The following is a 15,787-nucleotide window of genomic DNA, read 5'->3' on the forward strand; positions in this document are numbered from 1 at the left end:
TAACGATCGATTAATCAAACAATTGTATCTTTTGGGTTCTATAATTTGATTTTTTTCTTATTATTATTTTAAAACTTTTTAGAAGTATCAGATTAATTTGTTAACAAAACCATTTGACTTACGATTTTCGTTATGAAACTGAAATTTATTTAATCCTTCCATTAGACTAAGGGTTTTGAGGAAATTATAGCAGATCATATTAATTTTTGTTAATTGTATTTTCTTTAGGTGGAACACTTGTCGGACCACCCTTTGGAGGTTTCCCAGCGTTTGGACCACCTGCAGCGATCATTCCACCACCACGGACGCATACATTTTACTCGCAGCCATTCGTATATTGGGGCTATCCGAGCCCACCGGTCTCACCTACTACTTACTACGGCCCTGCTCCACCGCCACCGCCCCACGTAGCTGCAAACATACCACCCCAACATCAAGCTGCACTGGTGAGATATTGGTTCTAGAAATAGTTTTCACTTAATTGTGTGTAAAAGTAGTTGTTGGAAAGTGATAGAGAAGTTTTGAAAGATTGTTTGCAACAAAGTTCGGTACACCAACAAAAACAAAACCTTATTAAAATCGGTTCATTGTAAGTGTGTCTGTCTATCTGTCATACTCACTTTTTTCATGCAAGCGGCGAATTACATTGCTGCATGTTGAGCCAAAGGGTGAGGGGTACATAAACGAGGGGTGGGCATTTTTTTCACCGAAAATATGTGGGGTATCAAACGAAAGGTCTCCAGGCGTATTTTCCGAAGCAGATATTAGTTTTGATATTGATTGCAAAGGGGAAGAGTGTCGAGTCCGAAAGGGGTCAATTACGTGAAGGGCCCGTTCTCAAAAACCACTCAACGGAAAAATTTAAAAAAAAATATGGTACCCAAATATTCTTACAGAAAAAAAGACCAAAACCTTTACACCCGAAGCGCCCAGCTTCCGGTTTCCGACTTGTTTAAAGTTCAAAGGTTTTTCCAGTTTCAAGAAACCTCGTTGTTTAGTATCTGTTTGACGGCCATCAATAGTGAATGTTTTCAGTGAATTTGTGAAAATGGAGAAAATTGATCATCGTTGTGTGATGCAATACTTTTATTTGAAAGGCCTTAGCGCAATGTAAAAGATGAACTGGATTCTACTCTGGGTGAGCCTGTTCCTTCGTTTACAACAATAAAACCTTGGGTAGCAAAGTTGGAGGCCGTTCGAGCTACTAAGACAAGCCTCACAGTGATCGACCAAATGAGGTAACGACTCCAGAAATGGTGAAGAAAACCGTTTTCTGTGTTTGCAGGCAAAGTCATGGCGTCAGTTTTTTTGGAATGTGCCTGGGATAATTTCCATTGACTATTTTGAGAAAGGAAAAACAATCAACGGCGAGTATTATGCGAAATTATTACAAAGTTTGAGCGAAGAAATCAAGCAAAAACCGCCGTATTTGCCTAAGAAGAAAATATTGTTTCATCAAGATAATGCACCAGTTGCCGAATACGTTATTGTAATGGCCAAAGTTAATAAATTGAAGTTTAAATTGTTACCTCATGCACCATATTCGCCAAATTTAACCCCCTCAAATTATATTCTGTCTCCAAACTTGAAAAAATGGCTCAGTAGTCAAAGATTTTAAAACAATGAAGAGGTGATGTCGGCATTCAATAGCTATTTTTCTTTCTTATTATCAAAAATACATCGAACTTATTGGACGTCGCTGCGAAAAGTGTATGGAGCTGAAAGGAGATTATGTTGAAAAATAAATACATAAGTTTTTCCAAAATGTTTGCGTTTTATTGGTTTGGCCGGCTTCTGGGACTGTTTGCCGATGCGATGATCGTGATGATTGAACTCCAGTCTCTAAATCTGGTTGCCTCTTGTTTTAAATCCCGGGCATCATGGATGTTTGTGTTCGTCTTAATGCTATCCCGCTGCTGTCGCCTTATTGCTTTCACAGCATTTAATATGATGATAATGGACCATTGGCCTCATTGAAAGCTGGGATGGTGTGGAGCTATTTTGTCAAAAGTGGTGGAGAGAAGGCTCACAATTGAGGTTATTCCGCACCAATGTTCTCTATGCGCCGCCATATAACTACAGCAAATGAAAGACGCCGTTCCTATGATTCGAAAGCCCCAAGCCTTCGTTACCACTTGTTTCCATCATGTAATGGGAGGCCCGACACACACAAAGGGACATTGTAAAACATTGTAATAGTGCCCAGCTGATTTCACTACACTAAAATAATTGAGGTGATTTACCCAACTTCTTCTTTTTCTTCAGCCTTTGTCCCGTTCACAAGCGGGGTCGGCTCGTCGTGATCGGTTCCACCATTTGGCTCTATCGAATGCCTGATATGGGTGCAATCTCGAGGCTTTTAAATCCCCACCCAGCGTATCAAGCCACCGTTGTTTAGGTCTGCCTTTTGGTCGTTTACCATCGACTTCGATGTTCAGACCAATCTTGGCAAGTGAATTCTCGTTAGCACGAATTGCGTGACCATACCATCGGAGATGCCTCCCTCGCAACTTTTCCACGATCGGTGCAACCCCATAACGATCGCGGATATCCTCATTTCGGATGTGACACGCTACTTGTCCAACGTAGCATCTTCGTCTCCATTACCGCAAGACGCCGTTCATTGTCTTTTATAGTTGGCCAACACTCAGAACCATAGAGAGCGACAGGACGGACAACATTGCGGTAAATTTTAGATTAGAGACATTCGTTGATACGTCCATCACAAAGAACAAAGAGTTGTGGAAAGCCACTTCTTCCAGGTTGTGTTAATGCATGAAGCAATTTCATAACGCAGTTCTCCTTTGGCTGATAGCGTTGACCTTAGGTATTTAAATCGCTCAGTTCTGGGCAGATCACCGCCGCTGACAGTGGTTGTGCCTGTTTCATGGGGATCGGTCGTCAAAAATTACCCAACGTCCATCTAATTGTTAATACGACAATGTATAGCAAACTAAAAGCAACGGAAAGCAAATAAAAATTGTTTAAACGTATAAAGACATTTAAACAAAATGTTTAAGCTAAAAGTCTAAGTAACGAACTGCAAATTATGGCCATAAATGTTATGCTGCAGGGAAAATAGAAAATGTGGATAATTATATGAATATTCTTGTTCACCTTGGAGCAGCCCCAAGGAAGTACAGAAGTCTTTCGTACATACACTACAGTGATTAATGCAGCAAACGTGTATAAACTCTCTAGCGGTTACTTTTCAAATGACGAAGTCCTCCTTCAACCCCAAAAAGCACACAAATTGTAATAAAACAAAATACATTAAAGAGTATCAGACGAAGTTTGTCTATTTTGCAGTATAAGAGACAAAATATTCCAAACAAAGGCAAAATCTACTCTTCTATCCGCATCCATTTGATGACAAACCGGGCCAATTAAGAAGAAACTTCTCGCACTTTGGTGATCCACAGACCGCCCTTTTTGGACCGGGGTTTTACAAAAGAGCGAATGATAGTTTCATGTAGGGCGAAGGTAACTCATCAGATGCTGCCTCACCTCTGCAATAGGTTCCACACTTTCATTTGACTACCTTAAAAAGCGTTTGAGTCCCTTAATATAAATCATTTTTTTTATATAAGCTCTAACATGCTTTCCAACAATTATTCCTAAAAATAAATTAAAAATAAGTTTTCCATTAATTACATCACTGTCCCCCGTCCAGCTTCATTTCATTTATCATTTGGCACGTTTTATTTTCAACTAATCGCATGCAGTTAGTCGCCTTCATCAAAACCATCATTTTTGAAATAACAAATTCATTTATCTCAAAACGAAATCATTTCGTAAATTTTTCTCTTTTCTCTGCCCCTTCCTGCAGGTATCCATACAAAATTATCATTAAGTATAAGCGATGTAAAGAAACCGGTTTGCGTGTAGTAAAGAAATATTTACTAAAATATCACTGGTACTGAACAAGTACCATGGAATATTAGTATAACTTAGAAAATTGCAATCGTAACTTACGATAAAAAAAAATCATATAAATGTATATGAAAAAAGAGAAATGACAGAAAATGAAAAACAAACCCCTTTCACCTAGTTTCCGGTCGATTTCATTCCTCCGACATATCAACCATCGCCAGCGTCCCCATCACAACCACCCACCGTAGTAACCACATCAATGGCAACAGCCGCATCGCATCCTCCACCACAACCACCACAGTTTCATCCTCAATTTCACCCTATAACAGCAGCCGCAGTCGCTCCAATCACAACTGCCACTGTCGCTGCGACACCAACAGCGATTCAGCAGCACCAACACCTGCAGCAACAACAGCAACAATACGCCGCTCAGCAGCACAACCACCACCATCATCAACAACAACATCAACAACAACTACATCAACAGTCCCACCACAATCAGCAGTCATCCATATCCCAGCAGCATCAACCCTTATCTAGTGCAACAGCAACCACCGCTTCATCCCCAGCAACAACTCCTCCAAGCGGGGGGAGTGGGACCCTTTCAGCAGCACACCACCAACACCTTCTTACTATTGACACCAATCCACCATCAGCGGTATCTGGCTACGAAAAGCTGGGCACACCTCGAGTGCTGACCCCCTCCGGTCCCTTAGCTTCTCAATATCTGGTATCAGCCACAGCCGTTGCAGTTCCTCAACCGCATCCTTTGCAAACTACATCGCATCCCATCTTGGCAGTCGCTCCGGCAGCGCTTCCACCAAATCAATGCGTTGAACTCTTCATAGCTTGAGCTGGTAAACTGGTAAGTATTTTTATGCAAAGCATGTATCTTAAATTACAGTGATTTATTACGCTTAGGGTTAATGTCCCGTCCAAAGCATAGATTCACTCTCCAGATTCTGCCTCGCCTTCTATTGGTATAAGCAATTCCATCACATCTATGGGCACATCCACACCGGAATCGAACCGGTGGCTTTGAATAGAGAGGCTTTGCCAAAACTGTTTTGATTACAACATTTCCAGAGACTCACACAATTTTCCACCCATGTCAGGATTTTTCCCTTCTCTGTCTAGAGGCGAAGCAACACTACCAAAAAGAATTTTAAGTGCGTCCTGCTTCTAAGTGCTTCAGCCTAGCATCTTATTTTAAACATTCTCTCAGGTGCCATAACCCACTTTCAACAAATGCCGGACATTGTCCACAGAATCTGCAGACAGTTTTGCATATATCCCTGCTTCCCCTGGTGGTAATTTAGCTTGCAATAACTATTACAAAATAGGTCGCCTGGTGAAGTTTGAACAGCCCTACGAGCACTTGAGTTTCTATTGCCTCATGGGTACCCTGGACCCTTCCATTCTTGGTAAGTTCGTCAGGTATAGTTCCCTTAACCGTCCCTCTTCAAACTAATGAACCCACTCCCTTTACTGTAAGGGAACCATCAGTATACCAGATAATCGGTTGCTGGATTAAGCCGTAGGTCACTGCCAAGCTGTCCCAGTTCATCTTTTTGTTCCGTCGTGCTTCAAATTTCATGTCGAAATGAAACTTCACTATCGTGTTATCCCTTCATATCAGTAAAACGAGATACCGCCTAGAAAAAATGTTACTCTTCTTTTGATTGAGGCCGTTTTCCACCCCGCTGACAACTCCTGGTATTTTCATGATGACCCAACTTGATTGCATGTCGAAATGAAGACGGCAGTAATGCTGTTGGGATATTGATGGACACACCAGATTACTGCCCCATGGATAGAGGATGTTCACCCACAGATAGAGAATATTGCCCTATCTTTGGGTACAGCTTAGATACGTCTATGGTTCGTTCAACCCCCTAGCAGTCAGTACGTAGTCAATGGGTTTTTGTACCTCCGCCAGTCCCCAGCGGGTTTTGTCATTCAGTTGAAGAGTTTTCGAGCATCCACCGGGGTACATCCCTTGAAAATATAATTGTCTTAACCGGTCAGCTAGCCTCATACTCGTCAAAATGTTTAGGTTTTCCGCCGTAGTCTCCAGTTCCAGTTGGTTTCTGATAACATCTCGCAACTTTACATAAGCCATGATATTGTTCCTTGAATTCCTTACTTTTCGTCCCTCCTTTCAATGTTGAATCTCACTATGTACTCTGTGATCCCATATAGAGGATTCATCTGACACTTTCGCAGTTCCTGACCAGACCATTCATGTTCCCTGGAGTTATCTCTAGTACCTCTTGCCGAGTGTTGGCCGCCAATGTTCCCATGTTTTCGAACCTATTGTTAAGACGTCCTTCACGAAGGTGGTCCCTTAGAAGATTGGAGTCGTTACTTCCGCACATCATCTACTTCTGGGAAGTAGCCCGACGCAAGGACGGCCTCCCGAATGGAGCTTGAGCAGATACGAGTTCTTTGGCCACGAACTCTGAAAGACACACATATATGCTTTAAATTAAAATTTGGAATAATAATAAGTTCTTGGTTTTTAGCAAGCGTGCAGACTAGTCATCTGCCCCTAGGATATTTTAAGCAAAATTATTCCAATGTAGAATAGCTTTTAATTGCATCCAAGAATCGGTCATCTACCCCGATGGTTAGAAGTTTGCCTTTGCCTTCCACTTTACTTCAAAAAACTCTCCGCATTAGTGTATGAAAATCTTTATTTCGATCGATTAAGAGGTCTTGAAGCTCCACCGCCTCTATTACTATAGATTTGGGGACATAGACTGCCACCATGCCACCCCTCTTATACTACTCTCGTATGTTGACAGTTTTGCGTCCTTTCAGCAGATTCTGTGGCCCTAAGCTATTTCGCCGTGTGTTCTTTCGCGCAATCTACCAGTATAAGACCTGACCGAAAACATATACTCGTGAACGCGAATTTTGCACATCTGCGTGACGATAAAGCCTTCCTGCCCCTTACGATTGAGTATATTTACCCCGGAAATGATTTTGGTAGCATACTAGCGCAGCGCAGCGCCAAAACCTCTGACTCCTACCTTCTTCCCAAAGATACTTCAGATTTTCTCCTTCTTGGGTTCGGATCTTTGTTTTTTCGGAGACTTCCCCTCTTGAGGGGCCGATTTCACCCCTCCCCTTCTATTCGGTTCCACTGTTGAAAGCTTAGGTCTATCCTGAGTCTTCTTAAAGCGCACTGAGACCTGTTTCCTATCTGACGCCTGATGTGGTGACCTCAGAATACTTTTGTTGTTTGTTGGCTCCTATCAACACCTTGGATCGATAAGTTGACCCTTAGGGTCGGCATCAATCTATTCTGCAGTCCAATTTGACATAAAGTAATCGGAGCTGGTGGAGATTCATAAGACTGGGTAATACCATGCATGCAGTAGATCCATTTTAGAAAAATCCATACACGCTCTCTGGGATTCGGCTTGAAATTCAACGGGAACTTCAGCTTGATGATAAAGAAAAGTGTATAAGTGAGTGCTGAAACTATTGCCCACAATGCGGTATGGTATTGTTGATAACGTCACCTTTGTACCCGTCGACTGTTGGCCACTAGTTTTCGCGTTGACCTCAAGACCAGCTTGGCGTCGAACGAGATTGTATCGCATAATAAAGCGGCAGTGATCTGAAACCCGTGGTAAACGACTTTGTACCTGCCCCGCTGTTGTAATTTCGTGTAGGAGCGGTTGATAAAGTGGTTCATTTCCTCAGTTCGTTTCATTCGCTGCCTATACGAACTGCAGTTCCAACACTATTTTCTTAGGTCCATTGTCTTATCCGTTGAAATTGATTATTCAATAACCACTCGGTCCCGGGGTTCAAAAACTTTTGTGAATCTGAGAACATCTTCTAGATACAAAGAGAGCGCAAATTCCTCGTTCAAAAAAACCTAACCGTCAGAGGTCTTAGTAGGCCGGACAGCTGCTGGGTCTCTCTGGTACTCAAATTTTTCCATGTGGTAATTTAAGAAGCAGAGTCTCTGTAAAAACACTACAGGGGTTTTCAGGTTCCACTTCTTGAAACGCAAAAAAAACGTTGTTCTAGAGGCGCCGGGTTCTTTCATGAAGATTTTCGCCTACCGTAGAAACGAATTTTTTTTCTTTGCGCGTGGTGAATCCTTGCACTTTCACTCTACAAAGAAGGATGGCCGAAGACCGAGGATGCTGGCTCTGGTCGCGCCACAGTAGATTTAGACAAGTGACGATCTCCTCCTCCTCATTACCAGTGATGCTCGAATGGTCAGGCATTGTTTTGTTCAGTTGGCCAAATCATAACTAGTGGGAGCTCCAGACCAACTGGATCGATATGGTGTTGCTATATAGTGCTAATACCGCTGCCCGACTGCCGGAATAGTTTCGACCCCACCATTTTTGTCGCAAATCTCCTGCCGCTACCAATAAAAAGGCATATATCGCCGCCTAGAATATGGTGGTTATATTTCCTAAAGATCACACCCCTTATTACTCGGTCTACTAGTCTTTCCAGCCTTTTTAATAGAAGGGAGGTTAGACTGAAGCTTTCCGCGTCCATGAAGGTAATTCCAATGCTTTGCATGTCAAAATCCAGTCTATCCGTTGAGGGCCATATGGGGTTGTCGGCTCTGAGCTGAGATTTTGGATGCTACCTAGGAAATCCACAAATAGATGGTTTGCCGTTTCTTTATCGCTTTCTGTGTATCTCCTGCCTTGTAAACCTAGGTTATCCAGCTGCGCAACTTAGCCGCGCTCCATTTGCCCGCGTAATGTCGATGACATCTCTTCTGACAGGATTATTACCAAAGTGGAGGATCTGCAGTTCGATCCCTGATAGATATGGTTATAGACTAGATCCTCTTGTATTGATATTTGAACTTCCCCAGCAGATATAGTGGATGTTAATACCACGCCCTGCTAATATCTCCATGCCCTTCTCCTCCGCTTGACATATTAGATAATTCGAATGGGTGTACCGTTGGAAATTTCATTCTCGCCATAAAGAAAATAAGCAGAGTACCTAAGAGATATAGTACCGTGGCAGTACCAAGCTCATAATAGCGCTGTAGAGAGAGTAGATCCCGAATTTTCTTAACACACGATTGAGAAACGCCTTCAGAAAGGAAAGATTCCAGTATGCCAGCGCTTTTCTCCTCTGATGCCTAGCAACACCTAGATGAAGGTGTTGAGATTATTTTCGTTCGTTCTATCGTGCCCATATGGATTGCTGCCATCATACAATACCTATCGACCTGCTTCGATAGCCTTGGCTGCAAATGGAAATTTAGCAGTTGTCACCCGAGCATTCTTTGCTGCGTTTTGGGTTGGGGAGATGGGATGGCTAGAGAACCGCTGTCAATTCGGTTTACCGCAGATGACCCGGACAGTCCTTTCCCTTCAACCTTGACAAAATCCGGGGACTGTAGTTTGCCAGAGGCGGTTTACTCGAAGTCTGTTTGATCAGGGGCGGTTTTTTTGCCCTGAGGTAAATGCTTAATCGTAAGCAAGACTTGAATCTCAGCAGGTGACGTTGAATGAAGGCCGGGGTCAGAATTGCCGACAGAAGGAGCCTACTGCGTTGAGAACTGGGTCTCAATTGAATTAGTCCCAAAATAAATCTAAACTTGGGTCCTTTTTGGGTGAGCTCAGGATCGCTTCCTCATTCAGGGTTGAACGGTCCGATCGATATTGAATTCTGATTTTGCTTTTGTGTGGTGAATTTTATCATAATTAGCTACTATGACTTTTGTTTTACCGGGGAAAGTCGATTTCGCAGAGTACTCTTTTCCTGAGACAAGGCTGGGAGTCCTTGCTACATAGAGTTTACCGTTCATGCCCATGTTTTAAACCCTTTGACCACTTAGCCCTCGGCGCGGAAGTTCTATTTTGGCTTCGGGTTTTGATTAGCTTCAAGTTTTACATCTAGTACTCTAACACCCTCACCACGACAAGGTAACTAGTCTTCGAAGGAGCTACATGAACTTAGTTTTATTAATGACTACATAAACTTATTTATATATATAAAAATATAATAAATTAAAAAACAATTGAAAATCGAAATCATATCCATTTCTACTCGTATCCATCAATACAGGTTTCAACCCACTCTTCATTCCAACATTTCCAACTAAACACCAAAAACATCGACCCAAGCTGTATCAATTCTTTTGGCAACAAAGTGTTATATTATTTCTGTAATTTTTGACTTAACTTTTAATTTAAAGACATAACACATCTAGAATGATAAGTGCAATAAGCAAGATGCAAGCTTAGCGAATTTTTTTCAAACTCGAAAAGATACTTAAATTTTCATATTTCCAAGAGATATTTTTAGATAAAACGTTGTTATTGTTGTTTTATAGGAATATATATTTTTTAAATAAATTATTAGAAATTATTTTATAGGTTTGTTGCTTGAGCATAGCAAAAAGAGAAAACATGATATGAAGCCTGAGTTTCCGTGGAAAATGGTAACTACATCCTTCTTGGATTAATTCAGAGTCTATAAATGAATTAATTGAAAGTAAAATTAAAATAAAAGTAAAAAATGGTAAATTTATAATATCATAAATCATATTATAATGTATTATAATAATTTATAAATAAATCCTAAATTCAAATAAACTTTCCTTACATATTTTAACCATCAGCAATTAAAATTAAAAGGAAGTATGAAAAAGTAGTTTGTTGATCAAACTTCAGCTTTTATTATAATTCCGAATTGAAAATTAAAAACTAAAAGGATAATTTACAGTAAGCTTATTCCTGCCAACCTCCAGACTTCATAGCGTATTTTCTCTATAAAACTGTTAAACGCAATTTATTTAAGTTACCGTCAATATGATATTTTAATATAAGCCGATATATCATCGATATGTTTTTACTTTTAAACAAATTGAAAATAAGTTTTATTGAAACACTAGGCGACATAAAAAATTGATAAATTCTAAAGTAATATATTTCTATAAATTAGAATTAATTACAAAAGGCAAATGCATTTGATAACGACAAAATCATGAAAGTCTTCCAACTTTTAATTTGCTCAAAACGAATATTGAGCACTTTTTTAGCATAAATAGACTTTAAAATATATAAGAAAGAATACATATACATATATATAGGCGGAACATTTTGATAATGATAAAACCTATAATTACATTAAATTTTATCAGTTTCTTAAGAGAAAAATAAAAAAGAAATGAATCTCGAATCAACGTTGGTGCTCGACTATTTATAATGAAATAAATGACTTCAATCTAATGATTTAAATTAGCTAATTTTCTAAATTCAACAACAATGAATGCATGTACCAACAATTATAGTTTTAAGAAAATATATAGTGATGTTATTACTCTGTATGGAATAGATCCGAGTAAATAAAATAGACCAATTTGTTGCTAAATTATATTATTAAAAGTTTAAAATATACACATTCGTTGAAAATATAAAATCATTGTCATATTTAAATTGAAAATCATGATTTAAAAATTCTATACTCCCTCTAGACTTAGGCTCTGTTTGGCAAAAAAACAAAAACTTTTCGAAATTATGTAGTGACTAGTCAAAAATGATTTCTGGCCTGTAAATTCTTAAACTGCTTTATATCCATTTGTTGAAAATACTTACCTGAAATCTAAGCAATCAATAAATTTTGGTTGCAATAAAGTTAGTTAGATATGAACATAAAATAAAAGTTCTTTTGCAAGTTTAAAGTGCACATTAAATACCTTAAAATTCTATTTATTCAAACATTTGAGTGAAAAAAAAAATTATTATTTTTATAATGCTTTACACCTTCCTTGTCTGTTGGTGAAAATAAGCAATTGTTATATTATTTCTTGTTTTTTTCTTGTTAAAATCCAAATATTAATGTTTTATTTGACATATCTGCTATACAAAGCGATAAATATTTTTTTTTAAAGAAAATATTCAATTTATACGAAAATATGTAAGCTTATGTAGATCCATAAATGCATGCTCCGAAGTGTTATAAAATTAATGATTATTTACAATTATTAAGCAAATTGTTGTAATTTTGTAATTTCATTTTAGTTTTATTTAATATTGGACAATGTTTATTATTTTATCAGAAAATCAAAGCAGAATATTTGAATATGAAATAAAAATTGCGTTGTGCATTTTATATTATTTAAGGATATTAAGACGTAGGAAATTATGATATTAATAAAGAATTCGTAAAAACTAAAAAAGGGATGTTTATTGATTTAGTCTTTACCTTTAATTAAGGTTCGTTACAATTCACCACGTTATTCACCCACTCCAACCAAACCTAGCTCCCTTCGAAAATCAGATAAAATACAATATTTTAGCCTCCCCACGGTATCCAGTTCAGGCCTTTAACGGAGCAAAATAACGCTACCGCGTAGAGGACGACTGTGGAGGCATAAGTTAATTACCACGTATTCGTGCGGGCTGCACACGGGAACGATGCAATTCACCACAAAGTGAAACTCACTCGCTTGAGCAGTTCGCCTACCTGTGGGTAGCGAGGTGGAACTCACGAGGCTGGCGGAGCAATCGGGAAGCTTAGTCAATTTTTTTCTGATCTGTACTTACTAACTAATCCGCACTTTAAATTTTAATTTTTTAATTAATTAGATATTTATACAATCAAAATGGCATTGTTTTATAATTATGTTTTATTAATAATAAATGATTCAAATTACTGGAGAAAAGTACCCAAAAATTACTTGTGATACGACAATGGCTCTCCACGTGGTTTACGACTCTTTATTAGCAACACCAGCATTTCTCTTTTCCACTGAGTCGGGAACGGGCCCTCTTCCATGCAAGTATTAAAAGTGGAAATGAATCACTCCGGTCTCATTTTTATCGTCGCCTTCAAAGCTACGTTCGGTATTCCGCCCTGCCTAGGGTTTTTTAACCCCTATCTTTTCGCAGACAATGGTAAGCTCATCCTGTATTATACTTGGGATATTCTTTGTGGGATGCTTTGTTTCGGCCACAATAATGCATTTACTTTGTTGTGAGAATAGAGTGGTTACGATTCTTTGCAAAACTAGGCACTTTATCTGCTGAGCCCTGCTTCTCTTCAACTTACCCATTAGTGCTCCAAAGGTTTCTCCTCACGGGTTGATGTCGCCCTCTTCGCGGAGTTCGTTAAAGGGATTCCGTTTACTTTCACGGATCGCCTTCTACAGCTCGTTTCGATAAGTTTTGAACCTCACCTTTCTCTCTGCAATTTCCTGCTCATCATTTGCACGTTGATAATTTCTTCTCATTTGCAGGCATATGGCACGCAGTCGTCCGATTTCGTCATTCCCCCACGGTTTCGGTATCGGTATCGGTAATCTGTGAGTGTTATTTCTGCGCCTTGACATAGAGGCATCACAGGCTGTGACCACGTTTCTGACAATGTGCTCAGATTTTCCTCTCGTTGTACCTGTTGGTGTTGAACTGTCCTTAAATATCTTAGTGAACATTTCCCCGTCAAATATCTTCCGGCATGACTTTATTTCTTTGGGATACTCCAGTCTCCTGTTCTCCACTACACTAAACAGTATAGGTTGATGGTCGCTATGCATATAGTGCTCACTAACTCGCCAGGTAATGTCCCTCATCAACGTATTGCTTACGAAGGTAATATCTACCACTAATTTTAGCCCTTACGAACCCATTACCAGGCGTTGTGGTTGTTTCTTCGAATGGGTAGCGTCGTTCCGTCCAAATTATCTACTTTCCACTTTTGTCGGTGGCCCATACCGCGTTATCTTTTCCTCTGTGTAGTTCTCTAATAATCGCCACGTTTGATTGACACAAAAGATCGTGTGCGGCCTCACAATGGTCGAGATTTATCTGAATAAATCTCATTTGCTCTTTGGTTTTGGTTCCCTCCTACATCGGGCATTTTCTGTTTCCTGAGGCATGGCCCTTATCATCGAAACTTCCATCCTTACACAACATGCATTCAGGGTCTTTCTCACAATTTCGTGCAAGGTGTCCGTCTTCGCCACACCGCCTGCACCGGTCAGACCTATCGTGCTCACTTGTGTAAGATCTGGCTATGTGACCACACTCCAGACATTTAAAACACATAATAGGAGATATTTTCTCCCGAATCCTACAGACAACCCATCCGATCTTCACTTTGCTAGTTTCCAGCAACTTGTTTGGCCAAAAAGCTGATGATTGCAATTATTGCGTCGACATTACTGTCTGAAATTTGAAATCGCCATACCAGTTCTCTCCATATGTTCTCCTCGTGATCTCGTAGTGATCTCGTCAAGGTCCTTGCACTCCACAGTTATCTCGTGCCTCACCGTAATTTCCTCATCTAAGAATTTACCAGCGAAGTTCTGGTAGTTGACCGTCCTTTCGTCGTGCGTCTTCCGAAGCTCCAGGAGTACTTCTCCCTTCTGCGTTCTTCTGATCCATGTGACATTGTTTCCCAGTTCGGTTAGCTTCGGGTCTCCTTTGACCATCCGTTAAATCTCAGCATAAGAAAGGTAACTTCTGCTTTCAATAACAATTGCATCCGGGCGGGATTTCCTTCGTTTTCCCTGCTTCCTTGGCTTAACAGTTGTCCCAACGTTTGCTCTCATCTTCTGGAATTTCATTTGTGAAGCCGATTTGAGGTCCAAACGTTGCTGGTTCTTTTAATGGTATTTTGTTTCTTTCATCCATATTTTTGTTCGGGTATTTGCCCCAAATTCAGGCACAGGCTCACAGCAGTCGTCAGCTTTTCGCCTCATGTTACCCTGCGCTTCATAGGAGGTTCTATTCATCCAATTAAAAACTCCAAAAGATAGATATATTTTAAATTACATTTAAGAATTATGCAAGCTCTTGGTTTTTCACAAGACGAGTCCCAAATTCCTGGATGTTCCCTTCTTACAGACCGCGAATCTACCCCCGGTACATCCAGGGCTCCTGAGCCAGCACTATTCCAATATTCTCCTTGGAACTTGCTTTTGCAATTACCGCAGATACAACTTTCGCATAGTGGAGGTTTATCTGGGCTATCTTAGTAGTGGCCATTGGCTCCGTTATTCTTTGGAGCTTTTCTCCACTGTCGGAGTTTCACCCTCCTCCTCCGACATGGCGTTTTCCTGCGCATCGCTATCCACCCTAAGCCTTAGGAATCCTAGGTCTAGGTCGTCCAGCTTCTGTTCTTTACTGGGCAGCAGGTCTACTTCCCTGGCTGATCCAGTCCTTTCCATCTCTATGGCTTTCGAGAGTTCTTCGGAGACCCTCGGTATGCTTTTCATCCGGTGTCTCCTCCGAGGTGTCTTTCCTCGGCTTTTCCCTGTGCACATGCACAGGTATGAAGCCAAATCGATAGTTGATATAGCACCACCGAAGTTTGATTGTCTCCAGGGATGGGCCATCTACCCCAATCGTGAGGAGTCTACTCTTGCCCTCCACCTTGCTTCTGAAGACTCTCCATAATCACATATGGAAATTCTCATTTTGAGCGATTAAGAGGTCCATGAGATCTTCCGTCTCTATTGTTGCGGCTTGCGGGAGAAAAGCTGTCACTATGTGTGCTCCTGGTATATCATCCCCAACACATATTGACAGTTCTGCCCCTTCCTAGCCTGGCAATTTAGGAATTATGGTCCTAGGACAGTCTGCAGTGTATTCCGTCGCGCAGTCCATCAGCATATGACTTGGTTGAAAGCGTATCCCGGTGAACACAAGTTTCGCAGTCCATCCCTTGCACATCTGCTTGACGATAAGATCTTCGATAATTTCCTACTTTAACGAGTGAGTGTTTGCTCGGGAAACATTTTTAGCAGTATGGCCAGTCGAATGCTCTTGACTGCACTACCATAGCTAATGGCGGGCTTCCTGATTCCTGCCTTCATCCCTGACCTGCCCGGATTTTCTCCCCTTTTCTCCAAAAAAAGATGTTTTTCTGCTGCCACGCTAGAGGGCGCTGTGATCATCTTAAAGAA

The 15,787-nt window shown here is 40.4% G+C and overlaps 1 protein-coding gene across 2 annotated transcripts in view; it reads left to right on the plus strand.

Moving 5' to 3' along the window:
• The window catches only part of LOC119654801 (RNA-binding protein fusilli), a 307,177-nt gene extending 295,126 nt beyond the window's left edge, over nucleotides 1-12,051 (plus strand). The window contains exons 13-15 of one of the 2 annotated variants that reach the window (XM_038060355.1): nucleotides 229-446; nucleotides 4,052-4,738; nucleotides 9,943-12,051. In XM_038060355.1, coding sequence (XP_037916283.1) covers nucleotides 229-446; nucleotides 4,052-4,726 — 893 coding nt within the window. In that variant the 3' untranslated portion in view covers nucleotides 4,727-4,738; nucleotides 9,943-12,051. The remainder of the gene's footprint in view (nucleotides 1-228; nucleotides 447-4,051; nucleotides 4,739-9,942) is intronic. The other variant, XM_038060354.1, reaches the window with a different exon arrangement.
• Nucleotides 12,052-15,787: the final 3,736 nt, after the last annotated feature.

Source organism: Hermetia illucens, chromosome 4 (assembly GCF_905115235.1).
Source record: "Hermetia illucens chromosome 4, iHerIll2.2.curated.20191125, whole genome shotgun sequence".
NCBI classification, from domain to species: Eukaryota; Metazoa; Arthropoda; class Insecta; order Diptera; family Stratiomyidae; genus Hermetia; species Hermetia illucens.